This window comes from Leptonychotes weddellii, chromosome 13, assembly GCF_054177405.1.
Source record: "Leptonychotes weddellii isolate Sample4059 chromosome 13, ASM5417740v2, whole genome shotgun sequence".
NCBI lineage: Eukaryota > Metazoa > Chordata > Mammalia > Carnivora > Phocidae > Leptonychotes > Leptonychotes weddellii.
The window spans coordinates 24,434,666-24,462,223 of NC_138381.1; the positions used below are offsets into that span (position 1 = coordinate 24,434,666).

The 27,558-nt window shown below is 38.7% G+C and overlaps 2 protein-coding genes and 1 pseudogene across 3 annotated transcripts in view; 2 read left to right on the top strand and 1 right to left on the bottom strand.

Annotated features, from left to right (window-relative positions):
- Window positions 1-2,759, top strand: part of IER3IP1 (immediate early response 3 interacting protein 1) — a 17,580-nt gene extending 14,821 nt beyond the window's left edge. Inside the window, exon 4 of the mRNA XM_081801325.1 lies at window positions 1-2,759. This exon is cut by the window's left edge and continues 1 nt beyond it. The gene's annotated coding sequence lies outside the window, so the exon portion shown is untranslated.
- Window positions 2,760-4,821: 2,062 nt separating this feature from the next.
- The window catches only part of HDHD2 (haloacid dehalogenase like hydrolase domain containing 2), a 35,724-nt gene continuing 12,987 nt past the window's right edge, over window positions 4,822-27,558 (top strand). The window contains exons 1-4 of one of the 2 annotated variants that reach the window (XM_081801323.1): window positions 4,822-4,973; window positions 12,708-12,823; window positions 16,634-16,837; window positions 21,673-21,757. In XM_081801323.1, coding sequence (XP_081657449.1) covers window positions 12,718-12,823; window positions 16,634-16,837; window positions 21,673-21,757 — 395 coding nt within the window. In that variant the 5' untranslated portion in view covers window positions 4,822-4,973; window positions 12,708-12,717. Of the gene's footprint in view, window positions 4,974-5,153; window positions 5,306-12,707; window positions 12,824-16,633; window positions 16,838-21,672; window positions 21,758-27,558 lie in introns of those variants that run through there. The other variant, XM_081801324.1, reaches the window with a different exon arrangement.
- LOC102740603 (GTP-binding nuclear protein Ran pseudogene) lies at window positions 13,599-14,080 on the bottom strand (annotated as a pseudogene).

Sequence of the window (27,558 nt, forward strand, 5' to 3'; positions counted from 1 at the left end):
CCAGCAGAAGTTATTACTTCAGTCATTATTGGAATATACATGTCTTAGCTGGTCATCCTTGCACTTGACAAAAATGTAAACCTGACAATAAAACCAGAGTCCCTATTTATCTGATTTTTTAAAAAATGTTGCACTTATAGTTTCATTACAGAAAGATTAGGCCATCAGAGGCAGTAACTATCCAGGATTGGACTACATTTGATTGCTAACTGTTAATAAAAGTTCATGCTATGATAAAGATTGTTAAAAGGGTACAGGACTGTCACTTGTGTGTTTTTAGAGATTTTTCCTCTCTCACTTCTCAGGGATAAATTTTTTTTCAAGGTTTTGAAGTTCCTTGTGACTTAGCTATGATGTGAGAGTGATTATCTTCCTACATAAAATTTAAAGGATTTTTAAAAAGTAATTACTACATATAAAATGATAAATTGGTAATTTGGGTAATTTTACTTTGAACTCTTTATTTTGTCTATATATCGTTTTGGCCATGACAAATTCAAATTTATAGCAACTATTGAGCAATACTCTCTGACTTCAGGGAGAATTCTAATTTTTTAAGTCAGATAGTCACATGATGGTTGTGTTTTTAAGTTCTTTTCATGTGTTTGTTATTTTATTAGTTGGCCTGAACGATATTAGACCACTATCTACATATTTCCATTGGTAGAAAAATCTGTAGAAAAGTCTATGCTCTTTTTTACAGTAATGACTTATTTTTTAAAATCAGCCTAAATATTAGCCTGCAAGAGCAATCCTAAACAGTCACAATTAAACTATGCTATGTAGGAAGACTATTGTGAAGCATTTACCTCTCCCCCAAATTATCATCACGTTTCCGTTTTCTGGAGTAGCACATTAAGGGGTATAATTCTTAATTCTTCATTCTGTCTGTCAATAGAGATTCATGTTAGATAAGTTTTTTGTTTTGTTTTTATATTCTTAGACCATTCCATATTTGCTCATTCCATAATACAGTTTTATGCAGGAAGATTAAAATTATGTAAATGGTTTTCCTAGGAAATTATCAGTTATTATAGTTTAAAGGGATAGAGTGGCATCTTTGTTTATAGGAGAACATTTGTAAATAAAGTTAAATTTCCAAGTCAAGCACTTGTTTTTGTACCTTACCTGTCAGTGTTAACTGAATTAATCTCATTTCATGTGACACTGGTTATATACTTTCTTTGCTGTAAAATCACTGAGCATAGATTTAATGAAAGTAAACATTACAGTCACTTTTTTTTCTTCAGTGAGTTAACTGAATTGCTGATTACATCAAGGAGACTCATGAGCAACTTTTATTCCATGATTAAAACTTCTAAAACTTCGGAGCAGGTACTGAATGCCTTTTGGCCATGCCTGAATTAGAGATAGATGATCTTTGGGCCACAGGCTTGCAGCTGAACCAAAAAGATGTACCAGGGATTCTTAGTTGATTATCTGGCTCATATGAGTAACATATTTGGCACTTAGAAGCAGTGTTCTCTTGGCCTTAACAAAAATCCGATGCATGAGTCGAAGTTTAAGCCACTGAACAGATTCAGAACATGCAATTAATTGAGAGCACTCCCATTTCTCCACAGACCATACAGAATTTTAAAAGGAAAGAAAAGAGAGACCTTGGCCTGATGCCATTTTCTTGTAAAACTTTACAGCACACCTTCATGCTCATTTAGTGGCAGGATACTGTCCGAGTTCAGACTCCAGTGGAGAGCAGTCATAGCAGGGCAAGATCAGAATATTCTGTAGCAAAGTAGTTCTGAGGAAACTGAAGCACTGAATATCAAAATATTTCATCTCTGGAGGCCACTTAACACAATTCTAGCTTCAATGTGCCTGTAGGAAGGTCGGCAAGCTTGCACAGGTTAGCCCTGATTTCCCCAGAGCAGTTGAAATTCAGTAAGTATAGTATCTTAGTTGACAGTAACTTCAGTGTCTGTTTGCCTGCCCACATCCTCCCTTTAGCCATTCTCAGTGTTAACAATTGGTGATCATTCTAGATTCCAAATATCCATGATGTTTATGGTCCTAATGTATGCTGACCCTGTGTCTATGTGCCTCTGACCTATCTCATAAAGGATCTTGGCTCACGTGTAGATGTTAACCAAATTCATACCCTGATCTTTAAGTACAGTGGTTTTCAAGTTTTGATTGTTAATGGTAGAACCAGATTCCAAAAGGGATAACACAGAACTGTAATGCTCCACTATCTGAAACAGATGAGAGCAGTTCACTTATTTCTAGTCGAAGTAGGGATGGGGCCCAAAGGCCCACTGTTCAACCTCCACCCTGCTCTTGTCATCATTCCTAAGGTACTTCCACAAAACTCTGAAGTTTTCGAAAACATAGTTTAAAAGAGTATCCTTAAAAAAAAAAAAACCCTACTTTAGATAGAGTAGGCAATGTGATCTGTGGTCTACAGGTATATGGTATCACTTGAGTGTATATGTACTCATGAAGTGACTTGAGAGAAAGCAATATATTGGAGTAGTAAAAAAGAGTGGGAGGCGGGGTATTTCTAACATGCCAAGCAAAACCTTTTATCATGACTTAAGACAAACTTCCTAAGACCTCAGTTGTTTACAGTTGCTTCATCTGTAAAACTGGTCCAGAACTATTTCAGAATAGAAATCTGCTCCAGGTGATTTATATATGTATACCTTTTCCAGGTCACTAACCTTTGATTCTAGATGTACCTCAACCAAAGAGATGTTCTCCCAAAGTAAATGTTTTTAGTGAAATAAAGTACTTTCTCAGTGCCTCGTAGTTTCCAAGTTATTACCGATAAATAAAATTTTGATACTAAGCGAAATGGCATTATTTTTTGCTGAAATTTTTCTTGGCCCCTGATTGGTCATTAGATGCCAGATATTATGAAAACATTCTGTGCAAGGACTTTAGACACATAGTGGGCAGTGTCCATGGGTATTGATCAAGGTGAGTTTTGGAATCCTACTGTTTTTGTTTCAGTTCTGACACTGCTTTCTTTACTCTCCCTTTGCGTTTTTGTACCATCTTTCTCTTTTCCAAATTCAGCCCCTTCTTTTTTCTTTTTTGTCAATAACTGAATTTTTTTTTTCATTATTGAAGTATAGTTTCGTTTTGTTTTTTTAAAGATTTTATTTATTTATTTGACAGAGAGACAGCGAGAGCAGGAACACAAGCAGGGGGAGTGGGAGAGGGAGAAGCAGGCCTCCCGCCGAGCAGGGAGCCCGATGTGGGGACTCGATCCCAGGACCCTGGGATCATGAGCTGAGCCGAAGGCAGACGCTTAACGACTAAGCCACCCAGGCGCCCCATTATTGAAGTATAGTTGACGTACAATGTTAACTACTTTCAGGCAACATGGTGATTTGACAGTTCTACACATTATGCAGTGCTCACCTCCATAAGTGTAGTCACCATCTGTTTAGACATCCCATCCCTTTTTTACTCATGTTGCCCTTTGGCAAGCAAAATCATTTGAGTCTCTTGAGGAGGAAGCCATTAGTCCTGTTCAATCATGCCATATTATAGTGAGTGACACCATCACTTATACTGCCAAACTGCCCAAGCCTAAAACTTGGTAATTATCTTGATGCCTTCCTCTCCCTTACCAATTTAATCTGTCAACAATTTCTGACTATTTTACCTCCTAAGATCTCTTCAATTTGCTTTGTTTCCCCACAATTTAGTGCAAGCATCTCTTCTTGTAGCCCTGCAGTAGCTTACCTGGTCTCACATACAAGTCGGCCCCTCTCCCATCCATTCTCCATACTGCAGCCAGAGTAAGCATTTAGAAAAAGGCAAATCTTAACATTACCCACTTGGTTAAAATCCTTCAGTGCTGTTTTAGTCTGGTCGCAGCTCTTAGTTCTGAAGGGGAAACTAGGAGCAGATTGCTTTTCCTTCAACCGCGTATGCCCTCACATAGAAAATAGACTTAACAAATATGAATAAAACAAAAACAACCTCCAGGACCAGTGGGGAGGAAAAGTGGAGGGTCACTAGTCCAGAGGAAAGCGTTCTAGCTCACAACATGGCAGACTGCGGCACTGGGCAGAGGGGATGTTGGATGGGTTCTGGCAGCACAAGCCCCAAGGCAAGGAGTTCCATATGTGCAAACCAGAGTGTGTATCCTATTACGTCAGACTGCTCCAGAAAGTTTTTCATTTAGTCGTTTTCATAGAGAATGCACAGGATGACCACCTCTGCACTCAAGAAGGCAGCCCATGTGGATCAAAGTAGAGACTCCCAGTAGGCGCGTGGGAGGGGAGCAGTGAGGGAGATGGTTGCCTGTACCTCGAGGTATTGCTCCCCTAGAGACGATAGGCAAGGCCTGGGGTTGCTCTAATGAGAGGCATGATGGGAGAGTTGACAGCCTAAGGTTTGGGAATAGCCATCTAGGAAAAGAGGAACCTCACTGCCTGAGGTAGTGGTTAACACAGCTACAAATGCCAGATGCTGTTTAAGTAGCAAAGCAGAAAATGACTTCAGAGATCGGGTATTTCACGGAAAGTATCAAGGAGATGACTTCCGAGTTACGCCTCAAGAATGGGCATGAAGAGGTGCAGCGACGGAGGGTGGCGGCAAAGAAAAGTACTCAATACTTGGTTCACCAATGGTGCTGTAGAAGGGGAAAGAGCTGCTGAGCAAAGGCAGAGGTTTCGTTTATCCTCCTGCATCTGAGGCTAAGCAGGCCGCGCCCTTGGGGGAGCGGGTCTCAAGAACAACTTTTCCACCTGGAAGGTGCTAAGGAGCAAGACTATAGACTACAGACTGGGCATCCGAAATCCGGAGCGAGGCGTGGGCGGATGGGGCGGAGTTGGATGGCGGAGAGGCGGGACTTCCGGTGCGGCCTTGGGCCCAGTTTCCGGCGTCTAGCGGCAGCTTGCCTTGCGCCCTGGGCTGTCTTCGAGGACGTTGCGAATGGCGGGGCTGTGCTGACTTTCCTGGTAGCGGGGCTTTTGCTGAGGACGGCGTGCAGAGCAGGGGTGAGGAACCGCTATGGGACGGGCGACCTCCCACCCGTGCGGAGGCTGCCTTTCTTTGTAGAGGGCTCGGGGACACTGGTTGCGTCTCTAGGCCACCCCTTCCTGGGCCGCGGACCAACCCGCGCGCGCGCTCCGAGAGGACAGGCCCACCCTTCCGGGCGGGGGCGGCTCCCCCGGCCACCGGGCCACCGCGCATGCGCGGAGTGGGGCTCCAGGCACTTCTTACGGGCCACGGGGCTGTCGGTGGTCCTGGGGCACATTGCGATTCTGGTGTGGTAGACGTTCCTCGGGACCTGCCCCTGGACTGTATTTCGAAGCTGGTGTCCCTTCCGGTCAGTGTTGCCAGATCCTGGATTTTGTACTGGGGCAGAGTGCAGCTACCAGTCCTGAGGCCCTTTCCCATCCAGGAGATGGAGGAGATCGCCGTTGTTAGTGCTGAAAGACTTTTGTTCTTGGAACCATACCAGTTACTGAGACCAGGCTTCATGAATTAACTCACAAGCCTATACTGAGCGATCAGTAGTGCAGCGGAAAAGGCAACAACAGCTCCTTTCCTCGTAGAGCTTAGCAGTTTGGACCGAGTGATAAGTGGGATAATAGGAGCAAGCTAGGAGCTCCTCGCCCAGCCCTGGACTCAGGAATGCCCGAGGAAAGGACGATAATCTGAGACCTGTGAACTGCAGGAGTTGGCCAGGGAATGGGAGGATGTAGGAGACCGCGGTGGTAGAAGTCAGGGAACAAAAGTGATTCTAGACAAAAGTCCAGCGTTGAGGGAGGTAGAGTATAGGCCTGGTAGCCAACTGCAGTGCCGTGGAACTTTGGTGTGGGAGTAGAGACAAAGGAGTTGGAGAGATAAACCAGGGCTCTGCACACCAGTCATTCATGGTTCAGACTTTATCCTGAGGGCAGTGCAGAGCAACTGGAAGATTTTAAACTGGATAGTGACTGAATAATAGTGTCATTTATTGAGTGCATACAGTGGTTCCAGACTTTTCTACTGGAAGTACATAGGGAAGAAAAGAGAATTTGTATTCCCCAGGAGGTCTAGAAGGCATATTCTTTTTTTTTTTTAAAGATTTTTGTTTTGTTTTGTTTTGTTATTTGAGAGAGAGAGAATGAGAGACAGAGAGCATGAGAGGGAGGAGGGTCAGACGGAGAAGCAGACTCCCTGCCGAGCAGGGAGCCCGATGCAGGACTCGATCCCGGGGCTCCAGGATCATGACCTGAGCCGAAAGCAGCCACTTAACCAACTGAGCCACCCAGGCGCCCCATAGAAGGCATATTCTGAAAAGCCCCAGCCTCCCAGGAGAAAATTGTTTGTTGAAATCTCTTGTTTTAAGTATTTATACAAGATTTGAATGATATACCAAAGTATATACTTGGTTTGGTATAAAATGTTTTCTCAAATCCTCAAGATATTCTGATGGCTTGAGGACTTTGCATCATATGTATCTTGTGATTTCTGTAGTCCTTGACACATGCATCATGTACCCTCCCCTCCACCCCCACATACATAACCCAGCCTTTCTATGTGGGGAACAGTGTTCACAGTACATGTGTTACTTTCTTTAATTGTCCTGTCAACCATTAGAGGTGGGTGTAATTCCTTCTACTTTAGTAATGAAGAACCTGAGGCTGAGAGGTTAAGAAAATTGCCCACGTTCACACAGCTAGTGAGTCACATTCAAACCCAGGCATGTGCAACCCCTTAGTTCTTGGACTTCACTGCACTACTTCGCTTCGGGGAATGGATTTGGGGCTGGAAATAAGGAGAAGATTTGAAGCAGAGAAGACATTTAGGGAGTTGTTGAAATAGGCTAGATTAGAGGTGATTTCAAAACCAAGATAGTTTTAATAATGATAGGAGTGAGTGGATTCAAAGGAGGTAGAGCTGACATGATGTGGCATTTGATTGAATGGGAGGAAAGAGTGGGAGAGCCTGGTGGCTACATCTGGATTGCCGGGGCGGCCATTCCCTCATAAGGATTGTAGGAAAAAGAGCAGCTTTGAGGGTAAAGAGGGCTTGCTGGCCTGAGATGCACCACGAGATGCAAGGGGAGATGTCCTTCTGAAGTATCTTAAAGAGTTCCTTTTGGCATGAGAGAGAATTTACTTTTCTTCTTTGCACTGAATATGTGCCGTTCATTATCAGTTGTTGATGACTTTCTAAGGTATATCCCCTATAACCTGTTCAAACTATGGGAGATGGTGGGACATGGACCCAAGATAAACAAAAGACATGGACTACTTCTGAAGCCTTTGCCTGTTTTATGGAGGTGACACATATATTTTACAATTACATTTTATCGAATACTGACCTGTAGTTCAACTAAGAGGTATTACAGAGGTTCAGACGAGATCATGGCAGAAGCAGTCAAGGCCTATACTGGGGCTAATTGAGGAAGTATATTTTGAGGTTTGAGTGGGGAATCTCAGTTTTTTTTCTTCTAGGCCTCAGTCACTCAGATATGTAATGCTCCAGAGAGCATTTTGGAATTTAAAAGGTATGTTCTGTGGAACTGATGAAAGCAAAAATACAGCCTTTTTAAATGCGTTGGTAACATGAAGCCTATGTGGATGCTTCAATAAGGATTAATATTGTCAGTTTTTATTACGACCATTTGCTGGCTCTAGTTATACAGGTGTTTTTGTGTTTTTTTAACTACACATCTTTTGTTGTTTATCCAGTCTTGTTTATATTTTGTTCTTTAATTACCTTCAGAGTTAACATTTTTTATTGAGTACAGATGTCACCCATTTTTCTACTGGGTCGTTTGTCTTAATATTTATAGTTTATATTTTCTGGATTCTGGTCTTTTCTCACATGTGTTGGAAATTTGTTTTTCACTCTGTATATTTTCACTCTCTCTCTCTTTCCAGTACTTTTAAAAACCCTCTTTTCCAGTAATTGAATTTATCTGCCTTTTCCTTTATGGTCAGTGCTTTTTATAGCTTAAAGAAGCCATTCCTATCCTCAAGTCATGAAGGTATTCTCCTATCTAAAAGTTTTACAGTTTTGGGCGCCTGGGTGGCTCAATCAGTTGAGCATCTGCCTTCGGCTCAGGTTATGATCCCAGGGTCCTGGGATCGAGTTCCGCATCGGGCTCCCTGCTCAGCGGGGAGTCTGCTTCTCCCTCTCCCCCTCCCTCCTGCTTGTGCGCTTTCTCTCTCTCTCAAATAAATAAATAAAATATTTTTTAAAAATAAATAAAAAATAGAAGTTTTACAGTTTTGCCATAAACATGTAGTTGTTTAATCTACCTGGGAAAAATTGTATATAGTGTTATATGGGAGTGCAATTTAATTTTTTCTAGTTGTTCTAACACCATTTTATTGACCACATCATTCTTTCTTCATGAATCTGAAATTACCTCTGTCATGTCCAGTTTCTATACATGGGATGGGGGAGGGGTCTTTTTCTGGATTCTCTCTTCTTTTTTTTTTTTTATTTTTTTATTTTTTATTCATGAAAGTCAGAGAGAGAGAGAGGCAGAGGCAGAGGGAGAGAAGCAGGCTCCCCACCTAGCAGGGAGCCCGATGCGGGACTCGATCCCAGGACCCTGGGATCATGACCTGAGCCGAAGGCAGACACTTAACCATCTGAGCCACCCAGGCACCCCCTGGATTCTCTCTTCTGTTCCAGTGATCAGTTTGTCTCTTTATGTGCTAATACCACAATATCTTAATTAATTACGAGAGTTCATTAATCAAATCTGGATGTTTGGTAAAGCAAAGTCCCACCTTCTTTTTCTTCTTCAGTCTTGGCTGAAGTATCTTGGCTGTCTTTGGCCGTTTGCACTGATGTATAGCTTTTAGAATCAGCTTATCAAGTTCCACAAAACACTTTTTGAGATAATGATTTGAATTGCCCTAAATCTATAGATCATTAGAGGGAAAACTGATATCTTTACAATATTGGGTCTTTTAATCCATGAAAATGGTGCCTCGATATATTTAACTATTTTTTTGTGGCTTTCATTGAAGTTTTTAAATTTTGACATAAAAATATTGACATCTTTTATTAGACTTTTTCTGGTGACTTTATATTTTATGATACTATCGCAAGTAATATTTTTAAATTAGTTTTATAATTATTTTTAGTGACATAGAAATGATAGTGATTTTTAATATTGTTATACTTTCCTATTAGTTTAGAATCTTGAATTTTTGTATATACAATCATAACATGTATGAACAGCAATAGTTTTCTCTTTTCCAATCCTTATACCTTATTTTTCTTGCCTGACTGCACTAGCTGGGGTATTATTTACACTGTTAAATGGAAGTGGTGATAGTAGGATCCTTGTGTTATTCCTGTCTCAAAGATGTTTCCAGTATGTTACTGATAAGTCTAATGTTGGCTATAGGCTTTTTGTAGATAGCCTTTATCAGCTTATAGAAGTCCCTTCCATTTTTATGTTGCTTAGAGTATTTTAGTGTGTATAGATGCTGAATTTTATCAAATGCTTTTTCTGCATGAATTGACATGATCAGACATTATTTTACTTCTTTCATCTGTTAATGTGGTAAATAACAGTGACTGATTTTCGTAATTTAAACCAACCTAGTATTAATAGGATAAACCCCAACTTGGTCGTGATGTTTTTTTATCTGTTACTAGGTAGGCAGTTATTTTCTTTCAGCACATTGAAAATATTATTCTAATGTGTTTTGGCTGTCATTGTTGCTAGTGTGAACTCAGCTGTCAGTATGTTGCCTCTTTGAAAGTAATGTGTTCTTTTCCCTTGGCTGCCTTCATGACCTTTTCTTTGCTTTCAGTATACAGTGATTTAGATATGGACTTCTGGAATACGTTGGGCTTTCTGATCTGTACATGTTTAGTTTTTCATGGTTTTTTTGCACAGATTTTCAGTCTTGTCTTTTATTCTTAAACATATAGGCCTATCCAGTGGATCTATCCGATAATCACATTATCAAAGGAGCCCTTACGGGACTGCTTTATGCACGGTTGTTTCTGTAGGTTCTTCTCCCTTATGGTCCTTGTTTCTTTAGGTCACTTGCTCATTATGCTTAGAATTTTATTTGATTTTATTTATGGGATTTCTTTACTGTTTGGGCTGAAAGTAATATCTTGCGGAGGGTTTGCATTTGCTTCAGCTGGGCACCTATTGTCAAGGTCATTGTGATTTAAAATCTTGAAGGTTCTCTGAGGACTTACCTTTGATAATATGAGTTTAGTCTGCAGACTGGGTCCTGGGCTGGCTATGATTCCACATTCTCTGTGGCACTTTCTTCCTTTCACTGTTTGGGCCAAGTTTCATAGTAGTTGATTTTTTTGTAGTCAACTGAGACAAGGTAGGATGGGAGTGCCAGTGATGGCTTATTTTTGGCTCATCCTTACAGTGAAGGCTCTGCTTTTAGATTGGGAGGATCTATCTCTTCAAGTGGGCTCTGAGTTTTATTTTTTATTCCCTGAAGGGGCCAAGGAGGTGGGGGACTCAGTTAAAGGTAACCTAGTGTGGGCAGATGCTCTTAGGGCCAAAATAAGCTGCAGTATTCTGCTCATCTCCTGGTTTGTTGCTTTATTCAGATCTAAGAAATCCTTATTTTCTTCCTTGCTCCTTGAAGCTTTATACACACACACACACATACACACATCATACACAAATATATACACCCTTGAACAACATGGGTTTGAACTGTGCTGGTCCACGTATACAGCGATTTTTTTTTTCAATAAATACAGTATAATACTGTAAATGTATTTTCTCTTTCTTACAGTTTTCTTAATAACATTTCTTTTCTCTAGGTTACTTTATTATAAAAATACAGCATACAATACATACAACATACAAAATACTTGTTAATTTACTGCTTATGTTATCGGTTAAGGCTTCCAGTCAGCAGTAGGCTGTTAGTAGTTGAGTTTTGGTGGAGTCAGAAATTATACTTGCATTTCCAACTGTGCAGGGGTCAGCATCCCTATTGTTGTTCAAGGGTCTCGTGTGTGTGTGTGTGTGTGTGTGTGTGTGTATTTTAATCCAGTATTGTTAGGTTTCATTTGGAGAGTTAATTTGGTTACTTAGCCAGCTATATTATTGGAAGCCCAAGTCCAAGAATAATTTTTTTTTTTAAAAGAAGCATACCAGAGTTTATTCATCCACAAATAAGTATTTACTTTTCAGAGGAGTCAATGTAGGAGATTACAAGTTTCTGCCATTGCTCAAGATATATTTGGAACTCTTTTTTTGGAATTGGTTTCAGAGCTGGTAGCATATTCTTTTAAATATCTTTATTGGCTCCATTTTTCATCCTTTAAAGATGAAACTTGGGCTTACCAAAGGATCCAGCAGTCAAACTCCTAGGTATTTACCCAAATAAATTGAAAACTCTGTTAACGCAAAAACCTGTGCATAAATGTTTATAACTGCTTTATTCATGATCACTGAAAACCAGAAATACCAAGGTAAAATTCAACAAGAGAATGGATAAACTGTGGTATATCCACATTGTGGGATACTGTTCAGTAACAAGAGGAATGAGCTTTATTGATTCTGGCAAAAACATGGTTGGATCTTAAATGCATTTTGCTAAGTAAAAGAAGCCCACCCCAAAAGGCTACATATTCTATGATTTTATTCATATGACATTCTGAAAAAGAACTAGGGACAGAATATCAGTGGTTACCAGGAGTTGGTGGAGGGGAGAGCAGTTGACTACAAAGGAGGTACCACAGGGGAATTTATAAGGTGATGTCTTTGATACTTGTTTCTGTGTCTGAAATATTTTATTATAAAAACAAAAGATGGAAGGAAAAAATGAATAAGCTTAAAAAAACTAATAATGAAGTCCCATCCTCTTCTCTTTAGCTTCCCTACTGTTCTTACCTACTCCTGTTATTTTTAAACTGTACATATGCCCTGTACTTCACTGTATATATGATGTAGCTCATAATAAGCACATTTTAAAAGGGAAGATATGCAAAAGGAAAGTTGATGTGGTTAAGGTAAGGAGAACATCTCCTGACTAAAGTTACTTTATAACTTGACATTTCCTTCTTGGTGACCTGTAAACATTGGTAGCTCCTCGACCACATATACCCTATCAGACTATAATGGTGGAGATGGGCAATTAGAACATTTTCGGGTTTTTTTTCAAGATTTTAAAAATTTATACATATATAGAGAGAGCATGCGTACATGCCCGTAAGCAGGGGGAGGGGCAGAGGAAGAGGGTGAGAGAGAGAATCTCAAGCTGACTCCACCTGAGCCTGATGTGGCTCGATCTCACCACTCTGAGATCATGACCTGAGCTGAAGTCAAGAGGTGGACGCTGAACCGACTGAGCTACCCAGGTGCCCCTGAACACTTTCATCATATATAGCAAAAGATGAAAGAGATTTTGCCAGTGATTGGAGGCTTCCATCCACCCATTCTTCAGAGTACATTTGCTCATATTTAAAATAAATGAATGAATTATTCCACCAAAGAATTATTTTAAGAAATCTGAAAGTAAATAGTAACTTCTCTTTTAGTATTCCCCTTTCTATGGTTTTTAATTCAAGTTTTTTTAAAAAAAAAAAAACCCAAACATTGTAAAAGTTTTAGGGATCAAATTTTGGATTTTTAAAAACACATTTCATTTCTAAAAGAGAAGCAGCTTAACACTAAGCAGTATTTTCCTGGATATGAATGATATTTTTGAAGACTTACCAGTTTTTAATTGTCCATTGTTTCCTAAACTGTATTTTTAATTTCATTTGTTCTCTCCTAGGGAATGAAGGATGGCAGCACGCCGTGCGTTAAAAGCTGTTTTGGTGGATCTCAATGGCACGCTTCACATTGAAGATGCAGCTGTGCCAGGCGCCCAGGAAGCTCTTAAAAGGCAAGCTATTCTCTCGGTTCAGCTGACAAATATGTTTGTAAGTGCCATTTTACCAAGGCAGATCATTAGCTAAATGGATGGCCTTAAGATGACATTTCACCAGCTTACCATATATACAGGAACTGCCTTGGGTTTAGCTAGAAGATGTATGCAAAGTAATATCCTGCAAACACTGTTTTCTAAACCTTTATTAGGTTTGGCCTTTTGATCTAGTCTTTTTGTTCTTTGTGTGTGTGTCTGTCTTTAAGTCAGTATTGTAAATTTGGGAATGAAAACTTAAGATTCTAAAGTATGGAATAAATAGCATTGGAAAATCACAAATGAATCCTGGAATCACAAAATGAAACGCACACATACACAAAGGCATAGTTCTCCTTGCTCCCCCTTCACCCAGAATCTAACATTGAGTGTGCAACTGCTTGAGTAAAATTTAGCGAGAGACTTGAAATTTTATATTTGTTTCTATCAACTAAATTTAGTGCTTTTGAAGGTTAGAGACTATCTTACATTTCTTTCTTCCTTTTTTTTAATTTGAAATACAACTTTATTCTGATTCTAAATGAAAAGGAATGGGAATGACAATGACAGATGAGATTTCACCACTGGATATTGTGATGGGATTATAGCAGTCTCATATCTGAAACTCAGGAGGGGAACAGTTGCATTCCAAAACAGCTACATATGCAGGTCCAAAAAACGAAGGTACTTTTTAGACAACCACATTCCAAAGCCCATTCGTTTCCTTCAGCATCCCAAAGATGAAGCACTTGTTCTGCTCAGCTAGATCATAAAGTGGCAGGCACACTGCACCACCAACATCACAGGACAGTTGCTTCTAGAACTAGACTTCTGATGCTGGGCTCCAGCTACACTTTCTCTGGGGTCATCGTCCTCATCCGGGAGAGTGGGTATCTGAGCAGCCTCTAGATCGTCTTCTGCTCTGCTGCCAGAGCTGGCTCCATGACAGCCCCTGGTGGGGCAGGAGCAGGCATGGCGACACACCCCAAGTGAGGGTCTCCCCTTAGTGTTCTAGCAAGCCACAGGAAGGGCTTTTCAAAGCTCTAGTTACTTTTGGCAGAAATGTCATAGTACTGAAGGTTCTTCTTTCGGTGGAAAACGATAGATTTTGCCTTACTTGTCCTGTCCTCAGGGTCCGCTTTGTTGTCACACAGCACAGTGGGGATGTTTTCACACACTTGTACCAGCTCTCTATGCCAGTTAGGCACATTCTTGTAAGTAACCCTTGACATGACATCAGCCATGGCACACTGCGCTTGGATGTCATAGCCATCTCTCAGCCCACCAGATTTCTCCTGACCAGCCATATCCCATACGTTGAACCTAATAGGTCCTCTGTTGGTATGGAACATGAGGGGATGGACCTCAACACCCAAGGTGGCTACATACTTCTCAAATTCACCAGTCCGATGACGTTTCACAAACATAGTTTTTCCAGTACTACCATCACCCGCCACAAAAGTTTGAACTGGAGTTGGGGTCCTCCTTGGGCAGACAACGTGCTGGTGCTTCCAGAAGCATCTCTGGCCATCTGACTGAGCTCTTCTATTTCTGATGTATCAACTACAACACTTAACACAAGTCAACATACAAATTGGGGATATGGGAAAAGTCTGTCAAAGTGAACCGAGTGTGAGTGTTTGCCTCTGAGTTTTGAAGAAAATACTCATCAATATGACAGAACTATTAATGTTACTAAGTACTTTCGTCCTTAAATAATTTAGGGAAATTTTCAAAAACCAGCAATACTGAGCATGTGGTGCTTCTCATTTTCCCACCTTAAAATATTCATAGTATAACGTTATTCAGCAAATGTAGTGATCAGTGTCACAGGGCTAGGTATTAGAGCAAAAGATTGACACAGACTTTGTAGTCTCAAGGAGCTTATTTGCCATTTGGGGAATCAATAAACATGAAGAGGCTTGTATATCTGGTAGGCTTCAGTTGGAATCTGTCAGTTTCGTAACGATATTCGTTATAGGTGGACAACATGTTTAAAGCCAAAAGAAAATCCGTTGCAGGGTTGGACTTTCTCTTGACACGGTTTCTCTCCTAGGTAGGCTTTCTAGGGAAAAGGATGCCTGTTGTTCAGTCTATTCTCCTATTAGATAAGAGCTTTTACTGCTTTAACGATGAGCTTTCTACTCTGGGTCAAAAGAAAAATCTTTTTATTTCTGGTGAACAGTGGATGACATCTCTTGAGTTGCTCAGTAAACTGTGAGCCTGCCAGTCTGGAGGGAACAGGACTCTACACACTCTTCTCTTACTGTTGCTCAGGGCTTTCCGTCCCAAAGAAATCACTGTACTCTGTCACTGCTGGTTTGGGTTTCTATGGAAACAAAAGAGACTAAGGGAAGTTGAAGGACAAGTCAAAAGAAAAGTTTTTTTAAAAATGCTCATTAAAAGTGATGTGGTAATTTCCATACTTGCACTTGTTCATTTTTAATTATGTTGATGGTAGTTATGTTGAAGTAATCAGTTTCTTTTGAGAGATAAATCACCAAATTTAATGTGTTTTTCAGAAAAGCTATCACACAGAAATTATACAGATAATCATGATGACAGTGAACCATTTAATCATGCAAATGTGTTTAATGTTCTTTGGGTGAATACTTAAAAATATTTTTTCTGATTTATTTGCTTGCTTATTTTAAATTGTGGTTAGTGCTGTTATGTTTTGCATCCATTCGAGACAGGCATAAAATAAAAAGCAACAGGGTATTGATATAAAATTTTAAATTGCGGTTAAATTGAGATTATTTGTAGATTTTGGATTAAAATACTGGAGGTCTAAGAAAATAATTTCCATTTTTAAAGAAAGCTAGACTATCATGAATTCTCTCTCTGGTACCTGATTGCTAGTTTAGGTTCCAGAAGCAGCTCACGGAATCAAAACAATCCTGTATGTGGATAGTTCAGGGGGAAAACACATTTCAGTCTGTACAACTGGAATGTTTCTTTGAGCGTTCCAGATAGTTTCTGTTTATTAACTTAGTAACATGTGAGGGTTTAGCCAGTCTCTCATTGACTGCGAAGAAGGAGTAAACATCCTGAAGTGTCCTCTGTTCTCTTAATGTAGATCAGAAGCTGTACCAGCACATAGATCCAAGTTCCCATCTGGGCTCTGCTGCCACCCAGCTGTGCAGAGCTGAGCAGTCGCTTAACTCCTCCTGGCTTCTGTTGTCCCATCTTTTTTTTTTTAAAGATTTATTTATTTATTTGAGAGAGCGAGAATGAGAGAGAGAGTACATGAGAGAGGGGAGGGTTAGAGGGAGAAGCAGGCTCCTTGCTGAGCAGGGAGCCCGATGCGGGACTCGATCTAGGGACTCCAGGATCATGACCTGAGCCAAAAGCAGTCGCTTAACCAACTGAGCCACCCAGGCGCCCTGTTGTCCCATCTTTAAGTGAAGGTTGCACTAGTAGATAATCTCTAAGATAACTTTCTCTCTCATAATCTGTGAGTACAGTGGTTTAATAAGCTTTGTTTTTTTTTTCACTTCTTTACTAAAACCCTGTGGTAAAATTTAGTTATAGAAGGCCCTTAGAAAGATAGACATACATAGCTTTTACAATTAGACATTGCAGCCTTTGGAGATGAAGCGGTCCGCAGGGTGTGGATGATTGGTAAAAATCTGGGTAGGTTACAAAAAAAAAAAAAGCTTAATGGCCATAAAAACATTTACTTGGTGACTTACTCTTCATTTTCTGACCTCTGGCAAGTGCTAACAAATTAGGTTTTATGGGGCTAGAGTGTAAAAGCTGCGTATTGACATCTGAATTTGACTTTCCCAGGTTACGCGGTGCTTCTGTAATAGTTAGGTTTGTGACCAATACTACCAAAGAGAGCAAGCAAGACCTACTGGATAGGTTGAAAAAATTGGAGTTTGATATCTCTGAAGATGAAATATTCACTTCGCTGACTGCAGCCAGAAATTTAGTAGAGCAGAAACAGGTTCGACCCATGCTGCTAGTGGATGATCGGGCGCTCCCTGATTTCAAAGGTAGGGGACATGAGGAAATATACAGAAATTGGTTCTTCATATTCGCTTATAAATCATTCTTAAAACTGGACGTTTACAGGTGTTTTTGTCAGATTTCCTCTTATTATTATTGAAATGGTCAACAGATAGTTTTAATCTAAATTTATGTTTCTCAAACCTGTTTTGACTATACTCCACAATATGCACACATAATATAGTAACCCAGTAGATATATACTTGTGTTTATGTGTGTTAAACAATACTTACTCTTACTGTATGAGAGGTACTCTATTTTCTATCTGGTTTACTTTATTGTTTGTTTGAATTTGATGCTGCTTAGAGCCGTCCACATTAGCTTCACATCTGCTCATGGATCATGGCCCACAGTTTGAAAAAAACAGGCCAAAATCACTTTGTGTATTATAATCCTCAATCCAGGAGCCACTGTATTAATTTGGTTAAATGAGATATGTTGGAATCTTACATTTTATTTCAGTTTTTGTTAATAGAATTAATCTGATCCCACTTATAAATGATTGATTATGAGCAGTTTATATTTATGATGGGCTTGGCTTTCAAGGCTGATGAATAAATCTTAATAATATTGTGAAAAAAACAGATACCATTCTGTATCATGTGAAGTTTTTGCAATGACCATAAAATAAAATAAAACTGTTTTTTCTTTGGAAAAATAAACAAACTCTGGGAAAATATCCTGTTTTTATGAAGCTTTGCCACATTACTTCTTTTTATAAATGACAGAGTGAAATGACACAATATAGAAAAATGGGTATAAATACCTCATTATAAAACCATAGGATGGCTTTACAAATAATGATTAGGAAAATTCAGCGTGAATATATTGTTAGGCAGAACCTCAAAACTTGTCCTATCAGGAAATAGAACAGTGTATCAAGCAGAATTATTATTTGTAAGAAACAGAAGCCAACTTCAGCTGAATTAAACAGAAAATACATTTATTAAAAGGATCTGAATGCTGACAGGAATATAAAATGGTACACCTCCTATGGAGAGGAATTTGGCAATAGCTAGCAAAATTGCATGTGAAGCAGAACTGCCACTTGTAGGAACCTATCCCTAAGAGATAGTTACAAAAATACACAATGGCATGCGATCAAAGTTGTTCATTATGGACTTATTTGAAATAACAAAAGATTGGAAACAACCCGAATGTTCATTGGAAGAGACTGATTGTTTAAACTGTGATATGTCCACAGAACAAAATGCCTTGTAGCTGAAAAATAAGTAAGGGCAAATTCTATCTCCTGATAAGGAGTGGTCTTCATAGGGTATATTAAGTGAAAAAGGAGGGTGTAGAAAACCTTACATATTTTCTGTGTAAGAATATGAGAGAGAAATGGATATGTGTTTGTCTTATATTTGTGAAAGGAAGCTAAAGAAGAATAAAGGGGAAACTAGGAAAAGTGGTTATCTAAAGGGGGGGGAAGGAAGAAAGGGATTAGGAGACAAGACTTCTCCACAAGTACCTTGTTTATAGCGTTTCCTTTGGAACCATGTAAATATTTTGCATATTTAAAATGCAATTAAAAAGTAAAAACCAAGCCAGTCCCTGAAAACCAAAATCAAATTGAAACAAATAAATTTAATTCTCTATCAAGTTGGTGACGTATCCACTCAGAGAAGAGTTACTTCAAGTGACTTTAAAATACAGTATTTTGATGGTTTGTTCATAGTGGGATAAATTCTAAGGATAAAAGCACTGCAAAGGGATGACACGATACTCGTGTGGAAAACCCAAAAGATTCCACCCCAAAATTTCTAGAACTCATACAGGAATTCAGCAAAGTGGCAGGATATAAAATCAATGCACAGAAATCAGTTGCATTTCTGTACACTAACAATGAGACAGAAGAAAGAGAAATCAAGGAGTCGATCCCATTTACAATTGCACCCAAACCATAAGATACATAGGAATAAACCTAACCAAAGAGGCAAAGGATCTGTACTCTGAAAACTATAGAACACTCATATAAGAAATTGAGGAAGACACAAAGAAATGGAAAAACGTTCCATGCTCATGGATTGAAAGAACAATTATTGTTAAAATGTCTATGCTACCTGGAGCAGTCTACACATTCAGTGCAATACCTATCAAAATACTATCAACTTTTTTCATAGAGCTGGAACAAATAATCCTAAAATTTGTGTGGAACCAGAAAAGGCCCCGAATAACCAAAGGAATGTTGAAAAAGCAAAGCAAAGCTGGTGGTATCACAATTCCGGACTTCAAGCTCTATTCCAAAGCAGTAGTTACCAGGACAGTATGGTACTGGCACAAAAACAGACACAGAGATCAGTGGAACAGAATAGAGAACCCAGAAATGGACCCTCACCTCTATGGTCAACTAACCTTTGACAAAGCAGGAAAGAATATCCAATGGAAAAAAGACAGTCTCTTCAACAAACGGTGTTGGGAAAATTGGACAGCCACATGCAGAAGAATGAAGCTGGACCATTTTCCTATACCATACACAAAAATAGCCTCAAAATGGATGAAAGACCTAAATGTGAGACAGGAATCTATCAAAATCCTAGAGGAGAACACAGGCAGCAAGCTCTGAGATCTTGGTCACAGCAACTTCTTCCTGGAAACATTGCCAAAGGCAAGGGAAACAAAGGCAAAAATGAAGTATTGGGACATCATCAACATAAAAAGCTTTTGCACAACAAAGGAAACAGTTTACAAAACCAAAAGACAGCCGACAGAATGGGAGAATATGTTTGCAAAGGACATATCGAATAAAGGGCTAGTATCCAAAATCTATAAAGAACTTATCAAACTATACCCAAAGAACAAAGAATCCAATAAAAAATGGACAGAAGACATGAGCAGACATTTCTGCAAAGAAGACATCCAAATGGCCAACAGACACATGAGAAAATGCTCAACATCACTCGGCATCAGGGAAATAGAAATCAAAACCATAATGAGATACCACCTCACACCAATCAGAATGGCTAAAATTAACAAGTCAGGAAGCGACAGATGTTGGCAGGGATGCGGAGAAAGGGGAACCCTCCTCCACTGTTGGTGGGAATGCAAGCTGGTGCAGCCACTCTAGAAAATAGTATGGGGAGGTTCCTCAAAAAGTTGAAAATAGAGCTACCCTATGACTCAGCAATTGCACTACTGGGTATCTACTCCAAAGATACAAATGTAATGATCCGAAGGGGCACCTGCACCCCAATGTTTAGCAGCAATGTCCACAACAGCCATACTATGGAAAGAGCCCAGATGTCCATCAGCAGATGAATGGATAAGTAAGATGTGTATATATATATACAATGGAATACTACTCAGCCATCAAAAAATGAAATCTTGCCATTTGCAACAATGTGGATGGAACTAGAGGATATTATGCTAAGCGTTATAAGTCAGTCAGAGAAAGACACTTATCATATGATCTCACTGATATGTGGAATTTAAGAAACCAAACAGAGGATCATAGGGGAAGAGAGGAAAAAACAAAACAAGATGAAACCAGAGAGGGAGACAAACCATAGGAGACTCTTAATCATAGGAAACAAACAGGGTTGCTGGAGGGGAGGGGGGTAGGGTGATGGGGTAACTGGGTGATAGACGTTAAGGAGGGCATGTGATATAATGAGCACTGGGTATTATAAGACTGATGAATCACAGACCTGTACCTCTGAAACCAATAATATATTATATGTTAATTTTAAAAAACTGCAAAGAAATCTTAAACTACGTTCAGTAGTCTTAGTGTTATTAGTAATGTAGTAATTAGTTATTATTTTTAAATTAGAGATATCGGATAAAGCAAAGTAGTAATTACGCTAGTATTGGTAGTACCCACGATTTTATGTGTAAATGCAAAGAGATACGAATATAAAAATCAAAAAAGCCATGGATTACTAATTTTGAATTAGATCATTATCAACTCCCTTGTTCTCTCTTAAAAAATACACATTATCTAGATCTTCCACTGCAAAGGCCTAGAAGCAGTGACAGCCGATGCTCAGTGGTGGCACACTACCATTTCTGAACTACTCAGTACTTGTGGCTACTAGGAAGGAGGAAATTGGAAATCCGGGTATCTGCTCTGTTTCTTCCCCTCACATTTTGATGGAATCTATGATGAGGATGCTTCAAGGCAGGCAGTGAGAGAGGCAAATAGGAATTGGTATATAGAAAATCTGCAGAACCTTTAATTGGACCTTTAATAACTGTGATGGTGAATATACTTGTTTGATTGTCATATCTGAAGTTCTGTTACCAGATACCAAAGCCTTAAAATATGCTTTAATGACAGAATAATATTTGTGGAACTGAAAGTGGATTAGGCATTAAGTAGAAAACTGTAGAATCTACAGTGCACTCCTTATTTATCATGAATGTGTTAACCTCAGCTGTGTCAATTAGAAAGTCTAATTTCCCTTGCCTCTTAGACTTTTAGGCCCTCATCAGTTGCTATTGATCTGATAGCTCATAGAGGACTCACGGCTGTTCTTGTTGATTGTAATCAGTAAAGCTTTTAAAAGTTAGAAATTGTCACTTGTTGGAGAACATCAAGTTGCAAGTTTCCGTTGAGATCTTCTAGTTACTAAGTAGTTGTAACACCATGCAAAAGGAATATGCAGAAATACTAGAAAAATGTAAAAAAAAAAAACTATTTTCTTTAAGTATTGCTTATACCGCCAAAGTACATTGGACAGAATAATCTCTTAAATTTCAGATTATGGCTACAGCAAAAATTTGTATTTGATTGACTAAAGAAAGCTATTTTATTATAAAATGTATTATTACTGCTAATTACATTTTTCAACAATTAACATATTTTTTCCATTCCCAGGAATACAAACAAGTGATCCAAATGCTGTGGTCATAGGATTGGCACCAGAACATTTTCATTATCAAATTCTGAATCAAGCATTCCGGTAAGTCTTTAGCTATTTGTTTTTCTTCTGATCATATGCTCCTCTCTTCCCTTCCTGAGTCTCTGTCATGAAAGGTTATAGATATATTTTACTTTCTGGCCACCCAAATTGTACATGAGGATAGACGTCTTCAAGATCAACATTAAATCATATTTATTACTATCTTGCTAAGTTTTTAAAAAATAATCAATATGTTAAAATGTGATGATCATTGGGGTTTTTCTTGTTTATAGAATCAATATCCTGGGGCAGAAATTCATAATAAAATTGCAACTCCGGAGTTAGCAATTTTGTAATGGAGCCCAAGTCCATCTGCTTGGTGGGCAGAAAAGCCAATCACTGAGACACCAGGTTTGCAGCAAGGAAAGAGTTTATTTGAGAGGCAGCCAAAGGAAGAGACTGGAGGACAAGCTTCCAATCTGCCTTCTCAAAGGGGGAGAAAACAAGTGTCTTATAATCAGAGGGGTTGAGATTACATACATATTGATGAAAAGGGTAGGGAAACTATATGACTATTCATGAGAAAATATGGAGCGTGATCATTCAGCAAACATAGATGTAACATCCCATGTTCACTTTGTGGTGGAGATTTAACACCAGAATGAGGCAAAATTCAGCCTCTGATGTCAGAAGTTTATCTTGGGACAAAGGGGCTATGGGCATGCTCTGAGAGCTGGTATAAACTGAATGGGGTCTTGGGCTCGTTATCTCAGGGAAGGAATGCTGGGCTTTGCTTGTTCGTAGGCTGGAACCATATCAGATGACCTTGAGTCCAGGCTCTTGTAGAGACAGCTAGTATATGTTGGTGGGGTCTGAAAAGAGGTAATAGCTGATGAGGGAGCAACAGTTCTCTGAAAAGCAAGCTTTAAACTTTTCTGCTTGTTTTAACGTCATTAATCCTGTGGAGCATAGTTTCAGTTTTATCTTTTATTATCATCCCTGTGATTCTTCACTGACTAAGCTATTCTCTGAAGGAAGGTGTATCATCCTGGTTAACGCTCCAAAAACAATACTTGTGATTTCTTCCTCCAGTGATAATCTAGGGTATAGAGAAAAGTTGACACATTTGACCACACTTTCAAAGAAATTATTTGATAAGTGATAATGGTAGTCTGAACTGGGCTGGTAGCAGTAGGAATGAAGAAGCAGATTCAGGTAGTGTTGACATGACTTGATGGATGGTTGGGTTTAGGGAGTAAGGAAGACCAGCGAGTCAAGGCGGATGTCCACATTTCTAACCTGAGCACATGTGACAGAGAGCACTCCCTGTTTGGGGTTCAGGAGGTGATAAGTTTAGGTTGGGGCTGTTTGGCCTTTGGGGTATCTTAACTGGAGATGTTCTAATGGCTGCTGGTAGAAACGTGGGGAAATACAACCGAAAATTTCTAAATCTTCATTTGTGTGTCCATTTTAGTTACATGAACTTTTCACTGGCTGCTTCAAAGGGAAGACAGCATCCTGGTTCTCACACTTAAGATAAATTGGATCAGAATTTATCCGCAAATATGCTCTAGAGTGAGATTGATTTTTTTCCCTTGGATTTTTCATTTTTCATAGATTTTTCATTTTTCATCTTTTACTTCTTGTCACACCATTAAACCAGCATAATTTGCCTTTCAATTTATGACAAGTTATGTAGTTCTAAATATTGCATCAATATTGCATATTGAACTTGTTTAAAAAAATTTTTTAACGGCTTGGTAAATTTTTGGTGCTTAGTTACAAAGAATGCCATAAAAACATCATCTTCTTACCAGTACGAAGATCTACTAGAATGATTCTAATGTATACTTGATGTAGAATTCATTTCTTGGTGTAGATGTCCAAAAATCAGAATGTTTGTAGGAAACTTTAAAACTCACTACAGGGTTCACACATCTGGGCACATTATTTGCTGTTGATCTTGGAAATATTTGTGGCCAAAAATAGCACTTTGGGAACAGCCTCCTTTTTTCTTGGTATGAACATTTATTTTAGATCCTTGGTTAATGGAAACTATGGCTACATAATGCACTTTTATTTGTGACTCCCTTATTAGTCAGTGTGGTAGTCAAGCCTTTGTTTAAAAGGAACAAACTCACTTTTTATAGTTGTTCAGTATCCATTTACTGTATTTCCTGAAGAGCTATTGCTGTGCCATATTGCTTGAAGATATACTTTGGGGTATATGGTATTAAAATTCCTTTTGCTTTACCTACTTCAGTTATCCTACTTTAGCTTCTTGGGTTGGGGGTTGGGGGATGGATTATCTAACTGCTCCTTAAGTAAGGTTTACCACTATGCCAAAATCAGTTTTTATGTGAAATGGAGAACCTGCTATGATTTCTTACTTCTGAACTTAACCCACTACCTTTTATCCATTTCTCTAACCACAGAATTCAAGGAGAGGGTATTGATTGATTTTAGCTGGTAATTTGGGAAGGACATATTTAATAGGAAGTTGGGAGGTCTCTGTCTTAGATGAACACTAGACTCAGGGTAATAAAAATGTATGTTGACATAATACTGACTTTGTAATTGCTCGGATGCTGTCTAATTAGTACACTTCCCTAACCATATTGATTTTTTTAAACACTACATTTTAAAGCATTACAGTGCACTTATAGGTCAACTCTAATTTCACAAATGCACTTAACAGCTGGGTGGAGAATTAACAGAAGGATTTTAGGTCTTGCCCTTCTTTGCATATTGATGTCTCCACAGAGACTATGCCTTCCAACCAGTGACTACAGCTGTTTGGATTGTGTGTGTCAAATACAGACATCTCAAATGAACCACCGATTAGTTAAATTACTATTCAGGTTGATAATGAGAACAAGCATTGGATTTTAAACCCCGTTGCATAGCTGCCTTGAATAACAGCTTCGGGGGCATATTGCCCTCAGGCAGATATATCAACCTTCCACATTACACTGCCCCTTATTTACTGTGTTTTGAATGGGTAGCCCTCCCCCCACGCACACACACACAAATGCATAGTACAGTCTGTCTACAAATGTGTCTTAAATGTCTGAATGAAATTGAGAAACCTGAATTTAAAGAATTGATTTTGGGGAAGGATAAGAACCAGCTATAGGGAACAGACATGATTTGGATTTGGATTCTAGAAGACATCCAAATCCTAAGAGCCATGGGTAGCTTTTCCCCTTTTATCTAATACTAAAAGATACAAAGAGTAATATCAACCAGCTTAAGAAATACAAATTATCAGCACATTTGATATCCCCTGCATATCCTTCCCCTATTTTATCGCCCAAGACCCCAAAGTAATCATGGTTATGATTCTGTGTTTATCATTGTCATATATTTCTTTATACTTATCACATATGGTAGGTATCCCTAAACAATATGTAGTATTATTTTATGTGTTTTATACTTTATCGGTTTGCTTTATCCCCTGGTAGTATTGTTTGATTCATCACCATGAATATCCATAGCTCCAGCTGATTCATTTTCACAGCTGTAGTACTTGCTTGTAGCAAGGTCTGTTTTCATCTGCTGACCTGAGTTAGAAACCCAAAGCTTGAGCATTTTAGTAATGGACCAATTATAATTGAGTTTGCTGATCTCTATTAGGAGAAAGGCTGCTGGGCAAACAGATCACTTAATAACTTAACTTGAACTTAGTCACAAGACTAAAAAAAAAATCAGCGCAAAAGTAATATGTCTTCATTGTGGGAAAGTTTAAATGCTCAAAAAGGAAAAGAAGAAACAAAATTACCTGTAATCCTGCTGTTAGAGCACCAGGTAACATGCTAGCACATAGCTTGTTTGTTTCCATGCACATAAATACTAGTTAAAAATGAGAATGTATATATACTATGTGGTCACTTGGCTTTTTAAAAACCCCACAATTTGTTGTGCATGTTTTTCTATATTCTTAAATAGTCTTCCAGAACATGTTTGATTCCCACAGCATATTCCACTTTAAAAAGTGCAATACACTGTGAAGTCATCTGCTTCCTGTTGGTTATTTCCAGGATTTTGAAGTGAGTTTTTGAAAAATGAAAACAGGTTTCTTTAAACTGTATTTATGTTTATGCCTTAAGATTGTTTTCAGAAGTATATAGTTGCTGGGTCAAAGGAATTTGGGGGGAAAACCGTAGAGAATTGCTTAACCTAGGAAAAATTAAAGTGTTTTTTTGTTGTTTTGTTTCCCTAAATTAAGAGCAGCTGTCCTACAGCTTCTAGAAGAGCTTCTTAAAATGTCATTGTAACTGAAGGTAAATGACACCACAACTTTCACAGTTAAATGCAGAGATGAAGGCTACTTAATAATAATGTTTTGAAACTTTGTTAATGACTTCTTTTCTGTAATTGTTGCCAGGTGCAGGAATGCTCCCAAAGTCTTAGAGGTGTGCAAAAATTAGGGGGTTTTTTGGTTTTGGGAAGGAGATCCTCATCACCATAAATGGTCTCTGTTCAGTGTTGAATTGCTTTCTTTTCCCTATCTCAAGAAAAAATAAAATGTTTTGATTACGCCAGTATATTCAGTTCCTTAGAAAGGGAAGAAAAAATCAACAGTAATGGGCTCAGTTATTAGTGCATTTGGACAGGAACTCCTGAATTTTTTCTAGGTGTTTAGAGCCCTGGGCATGAGGAATTCCAGAACAATGTGGCAGCAGGGCCTAAAGTAGAAATAATATTTCTGTGGGCTTTTCCTGTTTTGACTACTTTTAAATTAAAGTCCAGACTATAAAAACACTTGGGAAATAAGAAATTGTTTAAGACTTAAGAACTTGAGTTATGTAAAGCATGCCATTAGTATAGGCAGGAGGACAACTTATTATGACAATCTGAAAATCAGAATACAGAATTGAGTTGATTATCAGTCACTAATGACTCTTATTTTTTAATCAATTGGGGAGATTCTTTTATGGTCAAGGCAGCTCTTGCTATTCCAAATAAAAGCTTCTGGTGAGTAAATCACATAAATATATTATACTGATTTTTTTGATTTGACGTATAACATGCACAGTAAAGTATACAAATTGTTAGTCTGTGACTCTGTAAAATTTTACACGTAGATATGCCTGTATAACCCCCACTCTGATCAAGAGCCAGAACATCTACAGCACTCCAGAAGGCCCCCATCCCAGTCCACACAACCCCTTCCTTACGGTCACCACTATGATTGCTGTCAATATTGCCAGTTCTTGATCTTCATGTGAATGAAATCATAAAATTGTAGCATATTTGTCTGATTTTGAGATTACTCAAGTTGCATGTAGCAGTACTCAGTCTCTGTTTTGTTTCTTCTTTTTTTATTGTTGTCACTGTTGTGCGGTAGTCCAATCCACAATTTATTTATTCTACTATTAATGGGCATTTAGATTGTTTCCAGTTTGGGCTGTTATGAATAAAGCTGCTACGAATATTCCTCTACATGTCTTTGGGTAGCATATGCACTCATTTCTCTCGGGTCTGTACCTAGGAATGAAATTACTGGGTAAATAGGGTAAGTACTTGTTTAGATTTAGTAAATATTGCCAAACAGTTTTTCCAAAGTGATTGTACCAAGTCGTACTTTCCCACTGGCTGTATCAATGAGAGTTCCACTTGCTCCCCATTCTGACCAGTTTCTTGCCATTCCATGTAATTGTAGCTATTCTATTTGGTGATACCTTACTGAGTTTCAGTTTGTATTTCCCATATGAGTAATGTTGTTTTTATATACTTATTGGCCATTGGACAACTTTTGTGATGTGCCCATTCAAATCTTTTGCCTTTTCTGATTGGGTTGTATTTTTCTTATTGATCTGTAGGAGCTCTTTATTTGTTATATATACAAGTCGTTGGTT